This window comes from Tiliqua scincoides, chromosome 7 (genome assembly GCF_035046505.1).
Source record: "Tiliqua scincoides isolate rTilSci1 chromosome 7, rTilSci1.hap2, whole genome shotgun sequence".
NCBI classification, from domain to species: domain Eukaryota; kingdom Metazoa; phylum Chordata; class Lepidosauria; order Squamata; family Scincidae; genus Tiliqua; species Tiliqua scincoides.
In genome coordinates, this window is record NC_089827.1 from 10,879,399 (window position 1) to 10,902,260 (window position 22,862).

The window sequence follows — 22,862 nt, forward strand, 5'->3', positions numbered from 1 at the left end:
AAACAAGCGCATCGGTAAAGCAGCTACCACATTTTCCAGATTCACAAAGAGAGTCTGGTCCAACAAGAAGCTGACGAAACATACCAAGATCCAGGTCTACAGAGCTTGCGTCCTGAGTACACTTCTGTACTGCAGCGAATCATGGACTCTTCGCTCACAACAGGAGAGGAAACTGAATGCTTTCCACATGCGCTGCCTCCGACGTATTCTCGGCATCACCTGGCAGGACAAAGTTCCAAACAACACAGTCCAGGAAAGAGTTGGAATCCCTAGCATGTATGCACTGACTGCTGAAACAGAGACACCTGCGTTGGCTCGGTCATTTTGTGAGAATGGATGATGGCCGGATCCCAAAGGATCTCCTCTATGGAGAACTCGTGCAAGGAAAGTGCCCTACAGGTAGACCACAGCTGCGATACAAGGACAGCTGCAAGAGGGATCTGAAGGCATTAGGAGTGGACCTCAACAGGTGGGAAACCCTGGCCTCTGAGCAGCCCGCTTGGAGGCAGGCTGTGCAGCATGGCCTTTCCCAGTTTGAAGAGACACTTGGCCAACAGACTGAGGCAAAGAGGCAAAGAAGGAAGGCCCATAGCCAGGGAGACAGACCAGGGACAGACTGCACTTGCTCCCGGTGTGGAAGGGATTGTCACTCCCGAATCGGCCTTTTCAGCCACACTAGACGCTGTTCCAGAACCACCATTCAGAGCACGATACCATAGTCTTTCGAGACTGAAGGTTGCCAACAATGATTGCTTTTCTTAGAATGCTGTTATTGCTGCATCTGAGATGTTCCAAAAATGACAAAAGTTGCTGACAAGTTTTCTATGGCAATGTAAGAAATCAGGAGTGAAGCTAAGTAAAATATAGAAGGATAACAAATGAAGGGGAATTGATGTCCCCAGATATAATGCTCTATTATACTGCAAGTCAGATTAAAATAATTGCTCAAGGGTGGGACATGAATGAGAAACCTTTTTGGTATTTATTAAAGCAAGATTTGTTTTGCTGTGTCTTGGGATACTCTTCTTTGGTATGAAAAAAATGGCAAGAGATTTAAAAGAAATGTGCTAAGATATAATCCTATTATCCAGGCAGCATTAGAGAATTGGGATAAATTTAGAAGGTTTATAAATACAAAGACTTCTGCCTTGGGTTCTTTTGTGTATCACAGAACATTCAAACTTGCTGATGACATATTATTTTGGAAGTCACATGAGATTACTAGATTAAAAGATATTATGAAAGGATGTATATGTTTGACCAGTCAAGAGATGATGCCCAAATTAGGTGGAGTTAAGTTTGATAGCTCCAAGGGACAGAACTGGGAGCTTAGCTTTAGGATTATCAGAGGCTGAAAGGCTGATTTATACCAGGAAATTTAAGAGACAATGTTATCTGTTGTAGGGGTGGAAAATGCAAATTTTAAAATGAAATGAAGTAATACTATGATAGTGTGCTGACTCTAAATGGCAAGAAATATGTTCCAAAGATCTGGTCACCTTACTTTGTGTAATTTGCATTACTTTTTATCATTACAAGATTGTCTAAAAATGGTATCTAACACCAGCATGGCTTGCAAGAATATCTAAAAACAATTCTAATACTTGCTGGAAATGCTCAAAAGCAAATGCCACATTTCTGCATTTTTTATGGAAGCATGATGTCATTAGGATGCTTTGGACAGAGGTGATTAATCTAATTAGTGGAAAGACTGGATGCCCCCTATGGCACTGCTGAGTATTTTGTTGGTGGAAATGTTTTATATATTAAAATAAATTGGAGTGCAGTTAGGACAAGGGCATAATCTTATACGCGTCTACTCAGAATTACGTCCTATTGTGTCTAGTGGGGTGACTCCCAGGAAACCGAGTATAGGATGCAGCCTGTGTATGTACTGTAAGGATTATGATGGCTATTAAATGGTGAGTTAGGAGAGACTGTGCACCTTTTGGAAAATGAGGTCATTGACAACACCATGTTCTGCCCTGCCAGATCTCTCCATCCCCCCATTTTTCAAGGATGAGCACTCCATCACTAGGCTGTGCCTCAGCAATTTTAAGTTTTTGGATGCATCTAACCTGAAAATTCTATGAAATATTCTGGGTAGAAGGTGGGTGCACCTATTCACCCACCCATGAGGGGATGCACCCATGCTAGGCATCCAGGACCATTCTGGTAACTCCCTGGAGCACATAAAAAGCCATTCATGCAGTGGTATCACTAGGAGGGTGCAGGGGGTGTGGACCACACTGGGTGATGCACTCAGGGGGGTTGACACCCCTACTGGCCAAAACTGTGAAACTCTTAGTGTTTTCAAATAATACCATCATGTTATATATCATTCAATGGGTAATTTAATGCAGAATGCAATGAAACCAAATGCGTTGAAATGCCTGTATTCTATCAAAGGTTCTAGCAAAATAACCAGAAAATGCAAACACAGCTGCCGAATGTCATAAAAAGTGGATTTCTTTAACTGAAAACTGATCAATGAGACTGATTAGTCAGAGAGCAAGGAGGTGTTCTTATGACACAGCAGGGAACCAATAAGATTTTAGTATGAATCAGCTTTCATTTCGTGGATCAGAGCTAATACTAGGACTCTTATTCAGTTATGTGAGTGTCATCAAGTTGACCACCTGCTTTTTGTTGGTTACTGATTTCTTGGGTGACTTGTACTGTTATACATTAAAATAAAGTTAATAGGATTTACACCAACCCTAGTGATGCCACTGTATTTAGGTTGTGCGTATGATATTGTAATTTATTCTGTATGGTCTGATACAGGAGGAGGTTTGTCATGGGGGTGACACAGTGAGCTGTCACACAGGGTGACGCAAACCCTGCAGTCATGGCTCTCTTACCCTCTCTGGCTCTCCTCACCTCCCCCAAAGTCCACTGTATGGTGTATTTGAGTTTCACAAAGACTGAGATTTTTGGCTGTTGCTACACCAGGGCTCACAGTGGGCTCCAGTACCAGAAGAAGTGGATCAGTTGTCCTTTATAATGGTGCTGGTTCTCTGTGTGGGAGTTAATGCATCTACCTAAGTGCAATACAAAAATGATGCTCTAATTTTGGTTCTGAAATTCAAATAGGCATAGAAGAGGCTAGAAGTCACCTCGCTATCTTTGCCCAAGCTTTGTGGTCCAAAGCAAGTTGCTTCCAGGTGACAGAACTCCAAATGTCATATTTTTCCTGATTCGATGAAGCCTTCAGTACATTGGGACACGTCCTGCCGGCCAGTGCTGAGATCAGTTCAAAGAGACTCGTCAGGGCAGCATAACAAGGAATTACTCTGGTAACCCCTTTAAATCTATCTTTGTCTGTGAAGCACAGTGAACTTTCCTTTGATCCTACAGAGATAGCATCAAGTGTGCTATACATAGCAAGCCGTGATGCACGCCGAGGAGGCTGCTTAAAGTATAGCATGCCATAGTTGTAAGAAGCATCCAAACACTGCAGGAATTAGATAGAAGCCTCAGTGGTAAACAATCTCATAGCGGGCTTATCATTTCATTATGGTTCAGCTCAGGGACAGTCAAGGCCTTGCACTGGTACTGGGGAACAATATTTCTCTCCCTCGTTGCCACTGCCAGTGGGTTGCCCAAGAAGGGATGATATCAAAGGGAAGGGCCCCCATTTGGGGCATCCCTTCAGGTTGGAGCAAGGGTATGGGCCACTCCAACTGGAAGTAGCGCTTAATGGGTGTATAGTGAGAGAACATAAGAACAGCCCCACTGGATCAGGCCATAGGCCCATCTAGTCCAGCTTCCTGTATCTCACAGCGACCCACCAAATGCCTCAGGGAGCACACCAGATAACAAGAGACCCACATCCTGCTGCCCTCCCTTGCACCTGGCATTCTGACATAGCCCATTTCTAAAATCAGGAGGTTGCACATTACACACTGTAACCCATAATGGATTTTTCCTCCAGAAATTTGTCCAGTCCCCTTTTAAAGGCATCTAGGCCAGATGTCTTAACTCTCCCAACACTCAATTTTAGTGGATGTCCCCTGGTTCTGGTGAGATGTGAAATTGTTATGATGAGATGGTTCTGGTGTTATGAGAGAGCAGTATGCTCTTTCCCTTTATTGGATCTTAGCTTTTCTCAACCTTTGGGTGCTTCCTCCTAGCATTATGGCACCCATCCATGATGAATCATATTCTCATTCATTGCCTCCCCTCCTTTCTTTCTCCTGTTGCTCCTTGATCTGCAATTGCCATTCTCTCATCCAGAAAGCACCACCCATGTTCTTGTCCTTTCTCTTGTTCTCTACCTATTTCCTTTCACCAAAACCTGAATTCCCCTTTCTTTTGCTGCCACAGTTGTCCCCCTCCTTTGGTGTCTCACATTCTTCCAGATAACTCATTCTGAAGTTTGTGGCAGTTGTGTCCTCTCTAAATCAGCAATTTTCAACCAGTGTGCTGTGGCACATTAGTGTGCCATGACTGATCCACAGGTATGCCGTAGGAGTTTGGAGAAGTGTCATTTCTTAGCAGGGATGTGCAGGAGCCACTTCCTCGACTCTCAAGTCGAGTTCCAAGTCTCCAACCCCCTTGACTCAAGTTGCAAATGAGTCATAAAGGGGGGCTGTCAGGCCTCATCCAGAGGCGTTTTAAGAGTCACTCTGACTTGAGTTCAAGTCTTTTCAAAAAGCGAGTCAAGCTATAAGGCAGCCATGGTTTTGCAGAAAATACAAAGGGGCGTGTGTCTGTGTCTGTGTGTGTCAGAGTTCTCATTTAACACTCCCTGGATGCTCTCATCCCATCTTCCACCCATCAGCAAATTGCTGAAGTCCTTCACTTCAACCACCCTTCCCCCATATCCTGGCTGACCCTGCCTTCCTCTGGTTCCTCCCTCCAGGCTTCGCCTCCTGGAGCCAACCCACCATCCTCTCACCAAATCTGTTGCTCGCGCCACTTTGAATATAGCTTCCAGATTGCCCACGAGGTCTTTCTGGTCACTGCTATAGCAGCAAAAAACAAACAAAAACCAAGCACACAGAGACACAAAGCAGACTGGCAGGCCGAAAGACTCAAATTAAGAAACTCTAGTCCACAAGTCGAAACTCATTTTTGAGAAAACACGTGTGTCACAAGTCCGTTTGGGGTTCAAAAGACTCACGCGACTAGTCTGTGCAAGTTGCAAAAAATGTGTGTTTTTGCAACTTGAGTCTGAGTCATCTGAGCCCATCTCTGTTTATTAGTAGGGCCGTTGCAGTATGTGAACCTGCCACATGCAGGGATGGTGTGCCTTGACAATTTTAGCACCTTGTCAGTGTGCTGTGAAATTCTGCAAGTTCCAATCTCTGCCCAATCCCCATCCTACTGCTTTGAAGTTTATTCCATGATTAGTTCTACTTCCCTTTGAAACTTCATATTACAGTTCTATGTTACAGCCACTCCTCCCTCCCTTATATGCAATGTTTATTTCAGACCTTGATGTCTGGTTCACCTTCTTTCTCTATGACAATATCCTCATGTTGCTCCTTGGTAATTCCAGCATTCATGCTGGTGATTCCACCAGCCCAGCTGCCTCCTGTCACCTTCTCCTTCAAAGGTCCATCCAACTTTGGATGAACTGCCCCCTTAGCCATTTTCTTGACCTTGTCATCAAAACCTGTTCTGTTTCTGACCTCTGTTGTGGAATGCCTTCTGTCTGATCATCATGTTATAGCAGTGGTTCCCAAACTTTTGGAGACCGTGGATCACTGAGGCAAAAATCAGAATCGTTGTGGACCATATCCAACCTCCTGCCCACAGAAAAACAATTAAATATGTAATAATTAGCGAGCCACACCCCCTTCTTGGATGGCCCCCAAGCAGTGCAGCACAGCCTGGTGTGGCATGGTGGCCAGATCCATGGCTGGACAAACCCGGGAGAGCCAGCTGGCAGCTGCAGGAATGCACGCCTGTCTCCTCTCTTATCGAGCTGGTAAGGGGGCACATCAGCAGGCCTTGCACTCCTGCAGCTGCATGGATGTGGTTGCCACAGGATGTGGTGATGGCATCTGGCCTAGGTGCCTTTAAAAGGGGATTGGACAAGTTTCTGGAGGAAAAGTCCATTACGGGTTACAGACCATGATGTGTTTGTGCAACCTCCTGATTTTAGAAATGGGCTATGTCAGAATGCCAGATGCAAGGGAGGGCACCAGGATGAGGTCTCTTGTTATCTGGTGTGCTCCCTGGGGCATTTGGTGGGCCGCTGTGAGATACAGGAAGCTGGACAAGATGGGCCTATGGCCTGATCCAGTGGGGCTGTTCTTATGTTCTTACGCGGCTCTTCTTCAGCATGCCAACCAAGGTCCCATCGCCTCTGGGCTGCTCAACATCACATTGGAGCTTGCACAAGAGCTGAGCAGTCCTGGAAGTGATTGGCATGCAGGTGCAGCCTAAAAAGGGTGGGGCTGGCCTATTGGGTGACACTATGTCAAGGGGATGATGGCCACATTAGGCGTCATGCCCCCTTGGCATGCATCTGATCAGAAGCATGTATTAAAATTACCTCTCAGGCCACTTTTCAGGTTCTCATGGATCACCTGTGGTCCACAGACCATTGGTTGAAACCACTGTCTTATAGCCTTCAATATTCCTCACAGCCCACCATCTCAATGTTCTGTCTCCTATTTCTTCTGTGAAACTTCAGTCTACTCTTGTTCTCTCCTATAATTTCTGCCTGCTCCTAAGACTATGTATTTCTTTCTGTGAGGAGAGATCATGGAGACTTCTGGTGCCTCTATACTATTTGATTTCCGTACAAATGTACAAGTTAAGTGTCAGGTGAAAGTTAGCAACATGTACATTCCTATAAGTCAGGTTAGCAACAGGTCACCTCCAGGTCCTAGAGAGACATTCTTGTACCTTGTAAGGTGGTAGACAGCTCTCTATCTCAGCTTTCATTACAGTCTGATCCCAATTCTATGCTTGGGATCATTAGAAAAGGTATTGAGAACAAAACGGCTAATATTATAATGCCGTTGTACAAATCAATGGTAAGGCCACACCTGGAGTATTGTGTCCAGTTCTGGTCACCGCATCTCAAAAAAGACATAGTGGAAATGGAAAAGGTGCCAAAGAGAGCGACTAAGATGATTACTGGGCTGGGGCACCTTCCTTATGAGGAAAGGCTACGGCGTTTGGGCCTCTTCAGCCTAGAAAAGAGGCGCCTGAGGGGGGACATGATTGAGACACACAAAATTATGCAAGGGATGGACAGAGTGGATAGGGAGATGCTCTTTACACTCTCACATAACACCAGAACCAGGGGTCATCCACTAAAATTGAGTGTTAGGAGAGTTAGGACAGACAAAAGAAAATATTTCTTTACTCAGCGTGTGGTTGGCCTGTGGAACTCTTTGCCACAGGATGTGGTGATGGTGACTGGCCTGGACGCCTTTAAAAGGGGACTGGACAAGTTTCTGGAGGAAAAATCCATTACAGGGTACAAGCCATGATGTGTATGCGCAACCTCCTGATTTTAGAAATGGGTTACGTCAGAGTGCCAGATGCAAGGGAGGGCACCAGGATGCAGGTCTCTTGTTATCTGGTGTGCTCCTTGGGGCACTGAGCTGCATGAAATCCTCTGTCTCTGCTGGAGAGAAGGTGGAGTACCTCAAGACATGAGGGATGCAAACATCATCACGCTGTACAAGAACAAAGGTGACAGGGGTGACTGCAACAACTACCGCGGCATCTCTCTCCTTAGCGTTGTAGGAAAGCTGTTTGCCCGAATTGTACTAAAGAGGCTCCAGGTACTTGCAGAGAGCGTCTATCCAGAATCGCAGTGTGGATTCCGAGCCAACAGGTCCACCACTGATATGGTATTCTCCCTTAGACAACTGCAGGAGAAATGCAGGGAACAACGACAGCCACTCTTTATAGCCTTCATAGATCTCACAAAGGCTTTCGACCTGGTCAGCAGAGACGGCCTCTTCAAGATTCTCCCCAAGATTGGATGTCCACCCAGGCTCCTCAGCATCATCGGATCTTTCCACGAGGACATGAAGGGCACTGTTGTCTTCGATGGCTCCACATCAGACCCTTTTGACATCCGAAGCGGAGTGAAGCAGGGCTGTGTTCTTGCACCAACCTTGTTTGGGATTTTCTTCGCTGTCCTGCTGAAGCAGGCCTTTGGAACTGCAACAGAAGGCATCTATCTCCGGACCAGATCAGACGGAAAGCTCTTCAACCTCTCCAGACTGAGAGCAAAATCCAAAGTCCAGCTGAAATGTCTGCGTGACTTCCTCTTTGCCGACGATGCAGCTGTCACTACCCACTCTGCCAAAGATCTCCAGCAGCTCATGGATCGTTTTAGCAAGGCCTGCCAAGATTTTGGACTGACAATCAGTCTGAAGAAAACACAGGTCATGGTTCAGGATGTGGACTCACCTCCCTGCATTACAATCTCTGAGCATGAACTGGAGGTTGTCCATGACTTTGTGTACCTTGGCTCAACGATCTCCGACACTCATTCTCTCGATGCCGAGCTAAACAGGCGCATCGGTAAAGCAGCTACCACGTTTTCCAGACTCACAAAGAGAGTCTGGTCCAACAAGAAGCTGACGGAACATACCAAGATCCAGGTCTACAGAGCTTGCGTCCTGAGTACACTTCTGTACTGCAGCGAGTCATGGACTCTTCGCTCACAACAGGAGAGGAAACTGAGCGCTTTCCACATGCGCTGCCTCCGACGCATCCTCGGTATCACCTGGCAGGACAAAGTTCCAAACAACACAGTCCTGGAACGTGCTGGAATCCCTAGCATGTATTCACTGCTGAAACAGAGACGCCTGCGTTGGCTTGGTCATGTCGTGAGAATGGATGATGGCCGGATCCCAAAGGATCTCCTCTATGGAGAACTCGTGCAAGGAAAGCGCCCTACAGGTAGACCACAGCTGCGATACAAGGACATCTGCAAGAGGGATCTGAAGGCCTTAGGGATGGACCTCAACAAGTGGGAAACCCTGGCCTCTGAGCGGCCCGCTTGGAGGCAGGCTGTGCAGCATGGCCTTTCCCAGTTTGAAGAGACACTTTGCCAACAGTCTGAGGCTAAGAGGCAAAGAAGGAAGGCCCATAGCCAGGGAGACAGACCAGGGACAGACTGCACTTGCTCCCGGTGTGGAAGGGATTGTCACTCCCGGATTGGCCTTTTCAGCCACACTAGACGCTGTGCCAGAACCACCTTTCAGAGCGCGATACCATAGTCTTTCGAGACTGAAGGTTGCCAATACAATACTCCTTGGGGCATTTGGTGGGCCACTGTGAGATACAGGAAGCTGGACTAGATGGGCCTATGGCCTGATCCAGTGGGGCTGTTCTTATGTTCTTAGTCCTTCTGTTTCATTCAGTTTCTTAAATTGCTTCTTTTGTTACCTCACTTGCACATCCTCCCATGGGGGGTGGAGAAGATGTCTTTCACTTCTGATAGCTTCCTTGATTTAGACACAGATGGATCTCTGCAGAAACCAAAATCATTAGACCCTCCCCTCTCCCTATGCAGGGACATTTCCTGGCCTCCTGGACCACCAGCCAGATCTGCCTTACAAAAGAGTGAGCCACTCATCATTCATAACTCCAATCTTGTATCAATAGCATATAAACAAATAAACACCTGCACCGTCAAGAACCCAAATTATAGATTTTTATCAATGTTATTAATGGGTAGTTCGTTTTGAAAGAATGTTAAAGCGATCTACCTTTGAGCATAGGATTTTTCACGTATACAGGTGTCTAAATTGCCTTGGGGATACTTTTTCACTTGTTCTACGCAGAACTGAAAAGAACTTTCTGGTTTCTAACCCCTCCAGTTACAGTGCACTGTTTTATTTGCCTGGGAACTTTCCTTAGAGTTATTTTCCCATTTTGGTGTCATGGAAATTTCACAAATGCTGACAGCCCAGAAGAAAGCAGCCCTCCCCAGGGACCGTTCATTAGATCTACAGAGCCTGCCAAACATTCATATGTGAAACCTGCTTTATTGCCATAAGTGCTTGTTCATGCTTTGTGTCTGATAACTTGCCTTGCAATTCATCACTGAAACAGAAGTGAAATAATGGAAGTGGAAATGTAAGCACATTTTTACCCCTTTTAAATGAAGTCATAAAATCTGGGGTTAAAAACAGAAAATGTGCTTGTGTGCATATGTGCGAAGCTTCAGGATATACTTTAATATACTTTACAGTGCAATCTTACGCATGTGTACTTGGAAGTAAAGCCTGCTGTGTTCAATGGGGCTTACTCATGTGTGCTTTGTGAGTAGGATTCACCCTATCCCCTAATGTGCTGGTTCTCAGTGGGTCAGGACCCACTAGGTGGGTTGCGAGCCAATTTCCCCATTCATTTCAATATGTTTTTAATTTTTAATAGACTTGATGCTACCCTGGTATGTGACTGCATTTGGGGAAATGTTACTGATCTGTACTTTTAACAGGCTACAATGTCTATGTTTTTAACAATGATAGTCAACGAGGTTTACTCCTGGGTAAGTGTGGATAGGATTGCAGCCTTTGGGATGTTTGGGGATTTTTTTTAAAAAACAGATTAGCAACTGCTTAGGAGGGTTCGGAAGGTCCTTTATTTTAGGGCACAATCCTAACCAGGTCTACTCAGAAGTAAGTCCTATTTTGTTCAGTGGGGCTTACTCTCAGGAAAGTGTGGTTAGGATTGCAGCCTTAAACACGTTTTTTTAATTTATACATATTGAAAGCTTTTAATTTACTTAGTTTAATTTATTTTATTTTGTTGTTTGGGGGACGTTAATTTTCCTGCTTGCTGATGTCATTTCTGGCCATGACATCACTTCCGATTGGTCCCGACAGCTTGTTATTCCAAAAAGTGGGTCCCAGTGCTAAAATGTTTGAGAACCACTGCCCTCATGTTCATGACTCTGTTTAAAAGCATTGCAACAACACACCCCAAAACAAAACAACTCAGGAGTTGTTTTCCTGAGAAACAGAAATGGTTTGTAAAATATCCTTTCTAATGATAAAAACAGGCAAGGCCAACCCAAGACCATCCAGTGCTTGCGTGTGCCAAATGTTCTCCCCCTTAATCTGGTGAAGTGCCACCCTCTACTCCTTCCACTCTCTGGACTGAAAAAGGAAGAGGGAGATGGAGAGAAGAGGAAGTGTGGTGGGGATGGGGAAGAGATTGGTGGGCTAGAGCAGAAGTGTCCAAACATTTTGGCAGGAGGGCCACATCATCTCTCTGACACTGTGTTGGGGGCTGGGGAAAAAAAGAAATAATTTACAGTGTAAACTTTGAATAAATTTACATAAATTAATATATTAGAGATGGAACTTGCATGAATGAATGAAGGTCTTGCAGTAGCTCAAGGCCTATAAAAGGCCTTGCAGAAAGCAAGGCCAGCCTTTCCTTCGCTGCCACTGCTGCATCACAGATGTGAAACAGCAAGTAGTGGAGGGAGCCCTCGTCCCACAGCTCAGGTGAGAGGTCAAACACTCATTCTCACACTGAGAGCAGTTGCGTTGGGCCAGCACAGGCTCCAGCAAGTCTCCAGAGGGCCAGAGGTTCATTGGAGACCAGGGGCTCCCCGTGGACCAGATTAGAAGCCCCCGAGGGCCACAAGTGGCCCCTGGGCCAGGGTTTGGGCACCCCTGGGCTAGAGTGACAACATTCACTCGCTGATTGAGGTTGTGTCATGAAGTCACACACTGACTTTGTAGCTTAGGTATTCACACATGATAGTGTACGTGGCTTTTTTCCTACATGGAGACTACAGGGGGAAAAAAACATCATGGGAGGTTAATGATCCACCTTTCCAAAAATATTTGTTTAATTGATTTTTTTGCCCCATATGCAGATCATTGCACAGAAAGTTGTCAGCACTTTTATCAACAAGGATGTATTTTCATGGACAGCCTGCTAGGCCAGGCCGTTTTGTGTGTATCATTTTTTGTGCACGGGAAAATAAAACATCTATCTGATTTAATTCTGTGACAAAGTCAACTGTTTTGTTTGGAACTGATTTTTTTTTTAATGAGGATTTTGAGACAGATTTCTTTTGCATGGGTACTTTTAAAACGGATGGAATGAGTGCAATTCTTATTCTATGTCACCACACACTTACATAATCAAGAATAGCCAATGGTTCTCCTTTTTTTAAAGAGGAGATCCCTTTTCTGAAAATTCCTCACTCAGAGAATGTAACAGACGATTGTATTCATATTTCGCACCACAGATCCCAAGTGTACTCTTTACAGCAGTGGGTTCTCAAAATGGGTCACAATTGTGTTTTCCCAGTGTTTTAGAGGTGCAGGGAGCCCTGTAAAGGGACTATGGTGAGTTATTTAAAATCCCCTATGTTCCTCACAGTGGTACAATCCACGGGATCGTGTCACTCCTTTCTCCCCCACCCCTGCAATCCCAGAGAGTTTGAGAATCGGTGCTTTACAGTATTTTGAAATGTTGAGATGCAGAAACAGTGTTGTGAATAGATCTGTTTAATTCCACTGCTGTAAACAAACTACAGCTATAAAGTTATCGGTACAGACTGGCTGCAAACCTAAACATACTTAAGTACAGGGCTTACTTTGAGCCAGGGCTCACCAATGGAACCTATACAGAATTAATAATGGTCATACAGAACCTTTTTCCTTCACCAATGGATAACCAAGAATGCCCCATTATGATCAGGAGGACTTCCAGGTCACAGGCAACCTTGCTACATTGCAGCTTGGAAACTGCTGTGTATTTTTTGCTGGTGAAAGCAGCAGGTGAGGGAGTAGTGACTTCGGCCCAGTTCCCCCTGGTCTTTTTGTCAGTTCCTATCGCTAGATGTATGGTATAGCTGAAATCCTACAGTATTTGATACAACAAATGGTGTGTGTGTGTGTGTGTGTGTCTGTGGGGCGGGGGTGTGCAGAAGGAAGGGCAAAGGAGCAAGAGAAGCCATGGTTGCCTTGTCTCCAGAATTACTGGAAGATTTTAATGTACAGGGGAAATTTCAACAACCTGGTCATGGTATATATACCTTCCAGAGATGCTCAAGTCCTGCTTTCTGTCTTTTTGAAATTGACCATAGTTTCAAATTACTTTCCATTAAAATCCATTGCATTATTGAGGCTGATGTCCTGTAAGCACTTACTTTAAGTAAAGGGGCTTACTTTTGAGTAAACATGCAGAGGATTTCGCTGTTGGTGTTTTAAGGTGCCACAGACTAATGCAGCAATCCTAACCTCACTTTCCTGGGAGTAAATCCCACTGAACACAATAGGACATACTTCTGAGTAGATCCGGTCAGGATTGTGCCCTAAGGCTGCAATCCTATGCACTCTTTCCTGGGAGTAAGCCCCACAGAAAATCGTGAGCCTTACTTCTGAGTAGACATGCCTAGGATTGTGCTGTAACAGGGATTGCCCACTGAAATTGAAAAAGATATTAAGTAAACTGTTTATGAGAGACCATTTCATAAGAACATAAGAACAGCCCTGCTGGATCAAGCCAAAGGTTCATCTAGGAGACATTTCATATGAACATAAGAAGGACCCTGCTGGATCAAGCCATAGGCTCATCTAGTCCAGCTTCCTGTATCGCACAGTGGCCCACCACATGCCCCAGGGAGCACACAAGACAAGAGACCTGCATCCTGGTGCTACTCTCTTGCACCTGGCCTTCTGAGATAGTTTACCTCTAAAACCAAGGGGTTGCACGTACCCATCATGGCTTGTGACCTGTGATGGACTGTTTTTCCATAAATCTGTCCATTCCCCTTTAAAAGTGCCATCATTGTATCCTGAGGCAAGGAGTTCCACAGATTAATTACCAGCTGGGTAAAGAAATATTTCAAATGCAGAGGCCTAAATATTTGGTGGAAAGGGCATGGTGGTGGCTAAAAGGCCCTCTTAGTATTTTGTTCTGAGATAGGGACAACTGCATTTTCTGTGTATAAAAATCAGAAAACAAAATAGCAAATGCTGTTTTAAACAGTCTGCTGTGCTAATAATTTTTTTTTTCACTTTCTGACAAATTGTGCTGTGTGACTGTCATAATTAGCTGAAAAAACAGTGCCTACAGTCTAACTTAAAGAGGCTTTGGCTTTCATTTACTGAACATTAGCAGGAATTTTTTTATATATATATTTAGACACACACTTCTGCCTAAGGGAGTTTAAAAACACAAATAAACATCATGTTTTATACACCAATGGCCTTCGTGAAATGAATATTATGGAAAGTGAGACAGTGGAACAATTCTCAAGGTGGATCTGAATGACATATGCAACCCAGAATTTGGCTTGAGAGCCAATTCGTGTTTGGTGGGCCTTTTCCTTATGAGAAAAGGCGCCTTGGGGCTCTTCAATCTAGAAACAAGGCACCTGAGAGGGGACAAGATTGAGACGAACAAAATTATGCAGAGGGTGGATAGAGGGATGTTCTTTTCCTTCTCACACGACACCAGAATCAGGACATCCACTGAAATGTAGTGTTGGGAGGACAGTTGTCAAGAAAATATTTATTTACCCAGCATGTAATTAGTCTGTGGAACTCCTGGCCACTGAAGTGGTGATAGCATCTGGCCTGGATGCCTTTAAAGGGGGACTGGACAAACTTCTGGAGGAAAACATCATCACAGGTTACAAGCCATGATAGCTATGTACAACCTTGTGGTTTTAGAAGTAGGCTACCTCAGAATGCCTGATGCTAGGGAGGATACAAGTCTCTTGTGGTCCTGTGTGCTCCCTGAGGCATCTGAGTGGTGGGCCACTGTGAGATGCAGGAAGCTGCACTAGATGGGTCCCCTTTGGCCTGAACCAGCAGGGATCTTCTAATGCGGGCGTGCTTACAGACCAACAGGACACTTTCCATTCATTTCTACAAGATGAACGTGAGTTCAGTTTTGTCCTGGACAAAAGAATCAGGCTGCCATCATAAGAAGAGCCCTGCTGGATCAGGCCCAGGGCCCATCAGCTTCATGAATCTCACAGTAGCCCACCAGATGCCTTAGGGCAGTGGTTCTCACACATTTAGCACCGGGACCCACTTTTTAGAATGAGAATCTGTCAGGGCCCACTGGAAGTGCTGTCATGACCGGAAGTGACATAGTCAGGCAGGAAAATTTTTGACAATCCTAGGCTGCAATCCTACCCACATGTACCCAAGAGTAAGTCCCATTGACTATTATTGTTGAAAACATATACATAGTAGCGTGTTAAAAGTACAGATCTGTAACATTTCCCCAAATGCAGGCACATACTGTGGCGGCATCAAGTCTAATAGATTAAAAATAATATATTGAAACAAATGGGGACCCACCTGAAATTGGCTCACGACCCACCTAGTGGGTCCCAACTCACAGCTTGAGAAACACTGCTTAGGGAGGCTTAGGGAGCTTTAAGGCTTAGGGAGCACACACAAGAGCACAGGGTGCTTGCTTTTGCTGCCCTGCTTACGTGGGAGTAAGCCTTACTAAGGGTGCAATCCTAACCCACTTTCCAGCACCATCATAAGGGCAATGCAACATATGAGTAAGGGAACAAGCATTGCCATACCTTGAGGAGGCCTCCGTGACTGCCCCCCAACTGCAGCATATGCCCCACTGGCACAGCTATGCCAGTGCTGGAAAGCTGGTTAGGATTGTGCCCTTAGTAAGTCAGTAGTAAGCCTTAAGCAAGTAAGTAGTAAACTTTAAGTAAGTCAGTCAGCCTTAAGTAATGGCTTACTCCCATTGAGCCTAATGGGGCTTACTTCTGAGTAGACCTGCACAGGCTTGGGCTCTCAGTCGTTTCTGCTCTCCCTCGCCCTCCTTGCGCCTGATGCAGGCGGTGCGCACAGAAGGGCCAGCGAAGAGCAGCCAGCCCCATCGCTGGCCTTTAAGACCCGACAGACGCCTGGGAGCCCGGGCTCTGGAGCATGCGTGGCAAGGACTCGTGCAGCTGGCTGTGGCCGTTCTCCCAGCTGCCACTCAAAGGGGCTGGGGGGAAAAAAGGAGGGGAGCCTGTGCAAGTCCAGGGATTGCCCCAGTAGCATTCCCCCCCCCCCTTGCTGGATCTGCAGAGAGGAGAGCCCAGCTGGGCAGTCCTGGGCTTGTGCAACCAGCTCCTTCCTGCCCTGGATCCCGCCAGCAGGACCCGCTTGGGAGAGGGGCGGAGAGGCGAGCAGAGCAGGGCTGTTTTGCAGCCCACGCGGTCAGCCTGGTAAGTTGTGCCCAGACTTTTTTCCACCCCCCCCATCCGATCTCCCCACCCCTTGGGTAGTTCAGTGCCTGGCTCCCAGGCAAGGGAGTGGGAGCGATCGCCCTCCTCGCATGGAGCTTCCCCCGGTCGTGGCTGCCTCTGCATGCCGGACATCGCGCGATCAGGGAAGACTTTGAGCCTGTGCCCTTGATCCGAGCCCCAGTAGCATCTCCCAGCGGGGGTGGGTGCTGGGTAAGAGCGCTGCAGAGGGCGATGCATGTCTACTCGGAAGTAAAGCCCACTATCGTCACAGCAAGTATCCATGGGCTGCAACTCTGTTTGCTTTTCCTGGGAGTAAGAGCACAAGCCTAGGCTTGTCTACTCAAGAAGTAAGTCCCATTGTCTTCAGTGGAGCTTACTCTCGGGAAAGTGGCAGCCGAAGTGGGCACACTGAATCTGCGGGATTCCGTGTGACTTACTTCTGAGTAGACCTGAGCTGGCTGTAACTCAGTGGTTTGCTCTACCCTGCCCCAGTGCTTAGCCTCCCAAGGCTTACCTGTCACTTACTCCTGGCTTCTGTCCCAACCTACCCCTGGCTTCCTCACCTCCTCCTCCCCTGTTTTGGTTTTAGCTGGCAGGGGATCAAGGATCACCTTGGCATTTTCCCCCCACCTGATCTGGAAAGTGGGAGGTGCGATTCCCAAAACTTTCTTCTTAAAAGTTTTGGAGAGACAGGAGGAAGATACAAGAATGTTCCTCCCTCCCTCCCTCCAACACCCTAGTCCAGCGGTTCCCAAACTGTGGGTCGGGACCCACTGGTGGGTTGCGACCTGATCTTTGGTGGGTTATCAAAGGGTGATGGGAAGATCAAATAACTAAGTGCCTCAAGCCCCAATACTGTAAAAATCAGATACTGCAGCTGCTAATTACGCTGCAAAGAGCTCAGCTCCTGCAGTTTGCAAGCCTGTGTAAATATAGGGAGATAAATGTCTGATAGACTTTTTCAGGTTATTATTTCTTAATAATTAATCTCCCTACCCCTTGGGTAGTTCAGTGGGTAGGGAGATCAGGAGATCGGTAGGGAGAAATAATTAACCAGAAAATAATATTTTAGAAATAATATTAGAAATAATATTTTATTATTTATAAAAATAATAATATTTTTATCATTGGAGATAATAATAGAAATAATATTTTATTTATTTACTTCTAGATCTCCTTTTTAAAAAGTCTGGTAAAACTAGGTGGGTCCTGACAGTTGTTTTAAAAAGTGGATCTTGATGCTCAAAAGTTTGGGAACTATTGCCCTAGTCCTAACCATGCCACCCTCTTATGTGTGCCCTAGATGAGTCAGTTCCTACGACTGTCCTCTGGTATGTGTGCCATCAAACCGTTAATCATTAATAAAAATGGCAAACTTTTCCTACAGTTTGCTTGGCAGTTCAGGTTGGTGATTTTCATGAAGTGTGTCAAACCAGGAGTGACAGCTGTTTGGGATGAATTAACAGGGAATTAGAGGGTGCCATTGTGTGTGTGTGTACATACTCATGAAATGAATAGATGCTGTATGAGAATTATTTTCCATGTTTTTGGGTTGGAGGGGAAGCTGCTTTCTTGTCCAATACAAAGTAATGTGTGCTTGATGCAGTCTCGCCCTCCCCTCCAATGACTTATCCCTTTGGTACTTGAATGACAGTTCAGTGGAAATGCAATGCAATGGAATTTATCCCAGAAGTTTCTCTTCCCACCCTGTAGTGGGTTAGTTTAGTGCCTGTCTCTCTCTCTCTCTCTCTCTCTCTCTCTCTCTCTCTCTCTCTCTCTCATCAGTGAAGTAATTTGCCTTTTCCTTTTTTTCCCCTTTCCCTTTTTGCAGATTGCCAGAGTTTGCCCAGTTGGGGGTGTTGGAAAGAGGATGTAGCAGTGGGGCCAAGGATGGGGCTTTTAGCCGAGAAGAGCTCACAATGGCCAGAGAGGACTCGGTGAAGTGTTTACGTTGCCTGCTCTATGCCCTCAATCTCCTCTTCTGGGTGAGTTCCCACATCCTCCTCCTCGAGGCGCAAGCAGGTGGCAACAGCCCTGCTCAGATTACAGCCCCGGCACCTCCAGTTAGTGCACTGAAAGGCCACAGCGAAGCATGCATTAATTCACCGCTGGGATTACGCCTCTTTTTTTTTCTGCAGGAGTAAAAAGTTGACATTGTATCAGTGGGCTGGAGTCTTGCACATTGCAGAATAAGAGTTCAGAAGCCAAAGTTGTGGAGCATGCAGTAAAAGTCAAGTTTAATCTTGTGCATTCTGATTGTGCGGCGATATGATTTCTTTGTGTAGTGCTGTTCTTGTTCATGGATCTTTATAGAGAATGAGAGAACAGGACCCTTCCCGCAGGGGCTCACAACCTCTATATCAGGGGTGTCCAAACTTTTTGGCAGGAGGGCCACATCATCTCTCTGACACTGTGTTGGGGGCCGGGAATAAAAAAGAATTGATTTACATTTTAAATTTGAATAAATTTACATATATTTACATAAATGAATATATTAGAGATAGAACCTATATGAATGAATGAAGGTCTTGCAATAGCTCACGGCCTATAAAAGTCCTTGCACAAAGCAAGACTAGCCTCTCCTTTGCTGCTGCTGCTGCATCACAGACGTGAAACAGCAAGCAGCGGAGGGAGCCCTCATCCCACAGCTCATGCAAGAGGTCAAACAGTTGCCCTCCTCACACTGATAGTAGTTGCATTGGGCCAGCATGGGCTCCAGCAAGTCTCCAGAGGGCCAGAGGCTCATTGGAGCCTGGGGGCTACCCGTGGGCCGAATTGGGAGTCCTCGAGGGCTGCAAGTGGCCCCCGGGCCGGGGTTTGGGCACCCCTGCTCTATATTGGCACAAAGGGCACAGCAGAGGAAAAGGAGGCAAGGGGAAGAATATGTGATAATGTCATGTCGGTGTACCAAAGATTAGTGACAGCTGTGCATAGAGACTAAGGTCACAATCCTACCAAAGAGTAGCAGTGGCTGCTGCACTAGCAATGGGTGTTGTAAAAGCACTGTAAAGCACTTTTCGACACTGTGTGTGTAAGCGGTGCAGATGGGAAGGCCTGTGCCATCCTGCTTGCACCATATCCAGCCCGGCCTCTGGGGCAAGTGAGTACTGTGCTGGATATAGGGGGGGGGGGAAGAGAAGGATGGAGGCAGGAAGGGGATGTTTTGGGAAGGAAGAGGCTTATGCTGGGGTGGGGGATGGTGGTGGAGGAGACCTCTGCCATATCCGAACCCTTGTCCCAGACCTGAAAGCCCTACACAGGGCTACTCTGTTCTGCACCAGCAATCTAGCTAGTGCAGAACCAAGTAGCCCCATTCAACAGGCTGGGGCTCTACGCATGGGGTAAGGGAACAAACGTTCGCTTATCGGGAAGAGACCTGTGACCTGCTCACTTCCAGTGCTGGATACAGTGTGGCCCTGTAGCTCTGCTGCACCAGTGCTGAATAGGATTGGACTGTAAAAAGTGGTGCGTCACAGGACAGGATTTGGAGGAATAAGAGAAGAGGCGTCACATATGGGTTTTGGGAGGCTATTGCAAACGTACAGGAAAGCAAAGGAGAAGTTGGAATCATTTGAGGAGCAGGACAAATAAAAGGCGCTCTGGTTTTCATGGTTGTCTATACTGAAGAAAATCAGTAAATAAGTTCCCATGGAATATTTTTGTGCCTTTGCACTGAGTCTTCTGGGTATTCATTGTGTAATTAAATATTTGCTTTATCCTGTGGATGCTGTGTATTTCTCAAAGAAAAAAGTGTCAGCTGTGTTCAGATACCTGGCAGCCCGAAGGCATTTTAAGTCATGACTGTCACAGTTATAAGGGAAACAAGGGGTTCCCAATGACACCCTGGGGCAGATTTTTACTCAGTTTCCCTCAGTCAGACTCTCTTATCTAGGGAGTGTAGATGGGCATGGAAAGACTTAATCACCCCCTCTGACCTGCTGACCCTCCTCTGCAAATCTGTCCTATCCCTGCGTTTCTGTAACCAGTGGATGTTTATTTAGGAAATACGTGTTTGCTGGCATTAAATGCAACTTTTGCTATTTTATTTTCTTGCGCCTTGTCTGACTGCTGTTAGTTGTTAGCGCAGACCAGGAAGTACAAGTGCAATTTGTTTTTGCAAATATATTTTAGCAGATGCAGTGCTTGTTTTTAAATTTGATGGCAAAAGGTAAAAAACACAGGTTTCCAACTGCCTCTGCACGGAATATGGTGTGTTTCTCGTCTTGTCAGTTATCAGTGTATCACAGTTTAGCTGATGGAACAGCATCTGAAGCATGCTTGTTGCACAAGTTCTTGAATGTTTGCTCTGTGTTTAGCCATTTTGTTCACCTGTCATGATTTTGATACTTTTCAGGGCTTTATTATTACTATTAACAACAACAATAATAATATACAGTGGGCTCTCGGTATCCATGGGGGATCCCGTGACCTCCCCTTGCAGAGACTGAAATCCATGAATAATTAAATTGGCAGGGGGCCCTGCTGGCAAACCAGAAGTGCTTTTCAGAAGCCTCTGGGAGACCTTCTGAGGCACAACCTTCCCGCGCCTCAGAAAACCTTCTGGACTTGACTGGAAGGCCGCTCTGGTTGTAGCCGGCATGTCCTCCGAGGCCCTCCGGCATGGGCTCAAGATCTGCGTTGCCAAGTCTGCAGATAAGGAGGCACACACAGTGTTTCTACAAAAGTAGTTCCACACAGTTTATATAATAAATGGGTCCTTGTCCCCAAAGGGCTCGCTAGGTGCCAAAGACACACCAGCTACAGCCACTGCAAAAAAACCCATGCTGAGGTGATGGATAATTGCTCCCTATTTCATCCTTGCATGTATTGACTGACTCCAGGCTGTGCCGTGTATTAAGAGGTTTTGGCTTAGATTAGGGAAGGCCGAGTTCAAATTCCCCCTCATCCTTGAAGCTCACTGGGTGACTTTGGGCTAGTTGCTGTCTCTCAGGTAGGAGAGTAAAAAGAAATAAGTCGCACCCATGCCTGAACTCAATGGAGGAATGGTGGGAATATACATGCACATAATAAAAATGTATATTATTAAGTATTAGTTAGCAACCTAGGTGCTGTGTGTATAAGTATAGGTAAGGACCTAGGGGAGCATAGTGGACATCCCCCCCACCTTGTACCTCTATGTGCACAAGCTCTTGTAGTGAAACCAGGGCCACCCAGTGTTCAGAAGATAATAGGTTTTCCTCACCCTACAACAACAACAACAATAATAATAATAATACAGGTATTTATATACCGCCTTTCTTGGTCTTTATTGAAGACTTTATTCAAGGCGGTTTACATAGGCAGGCTTATTTAAATCCCCGTATGGATTTTTACAATTGAAAGAAGGCTCTATCTTTCAAGAGCCACAACAATTCAGATGTTTCGTTCTGAACTGGCCTCCATCCTGGCCTCCATCCTCCCATGCTCAGAGCAGATGGAATAGCTCGGCTTCAGCTTGTCAGCTGCTTCAAGGTCGCACGGTGCCGGTGGCCTCGAACTGGTGACCTTGTGGATGTTATCTTCAGGCAAATGGAGGCTCTACCCTCTAGACCAGACCTCCTGCCCAATGATGCTCCCAAGTGTAGGAAGAATCATTTACTTGAAATAAATTGAGGGAAACAGCAAAGGAGTTCACTGTAAAACAGGTTGAACCTATTCCTACCTCTGGTGACCCCAGCCATTGAGATTCAAGTCTGTTTCTTTGTGCATAGCACCATCCTGAGTTTTGCTGGGCACACTAAAGTGTGATGCAGTAAGATACGAGTGTTAGAAAACTGGCTTCAGTTGAGACCTATAACTGGTGGTCCATTCCTACCTGGAGGGTACATTCCAAAAGGTGGTTCTGGGAAAGATGATTCTTAATAGATTACTGATTAAACTTCTAGTCTACCTTTCTCTCATGATGGAACTCAAGGTGGTGTGTGCAGAGGTTTGCAGGCAATCTCCCACCCATACACTGGTGAGATCCAGATCAACTTAGCAAGATGGTTGCATCACATGCCTTCAGACCTGACCCTAGGGCCAGGAGTATTATGTGATGAAGTTCCTCAGAGCTACATCTTGTCTCCCATGTTGTTCTCCAGGGGGCTTTCTAAGGCTCACAGAGGCTGCACATGACCTCCCTGGGCCTCAGAAGGTCTCTTGGACGTGACCGGAAGGTGCTTCTGGTTGTGTCAAATCTGCAGGTTCTAATCCTGTGGATAAAGAGGGTCCCACCTGTATTTCCTTTTGGTCCAGGTTGGATGGTGGTGGTTACATGCTGAGCAAATATCTGGAGTCAGTAATGGACTGAACAAGGGCTGACAAATTGGAGGAGTGTTCATGACTCCATGGAGTGTTTCTGTGGGCAGAGCATGCGTTCTGACCTCTTCTAGATAAGGGCTGCACTGCCCCTCCCAAAAGATCAGCTTCACAGCTTGGGAGAGCCATTAGGTCTAGCCTTATTTTTAGAGGCCCGAGTGGCATCCAAGGCTCAATGCATCTTTTAACAACCATTGGCCGGATCCCAAAGGACCTCCTCTATGGAGAACTCGTGCATGGAAAGCGCCCTACAGGTAGACCACAGCTGCGATACAAGGACATCTGCAAGAGGGATCTGAAGGCCTTAGGAATGGACCTCAACAAGTGGGAAACCCTGGCCTCTGAGCAGCCCGCTTGGAGGCAGGCTGTGCAGCATGGCCTTTCC

General features: G+C 46.1%; 1 protein-coding gene across 3 annotated transcripts in view; it reads left to right on the plus strand.

Moving 5' to 3' along the window:
• Positions 1–15,911: 15,911 nt before the first annotated feature.
• Positions 15,912–22,862, plus strand: part of TSPAN12 (tetraspanin 12) — an 84,253-nt gene continuing 77,302 nt past the window's right edge. For all 3 annotated transcript variants that reach the window (XM_066633769.1, XM_066633771.1, XM_066633770.1), the window contains exons 1-2: positions 15,912–16,156; positions 18,009–18,162. In XM_066633769.1, the coding sequence (XP_066489866.1) occupies positions 18,097–18,162 (66 nt within the window). In that variant the 5' untranslated portion in view covers positions 15,912–16,156; positions 18,009–18,096. The remainder of the gene's footprint in view (positions 16,157–18,008; positions 18,163–22,862) is intronic.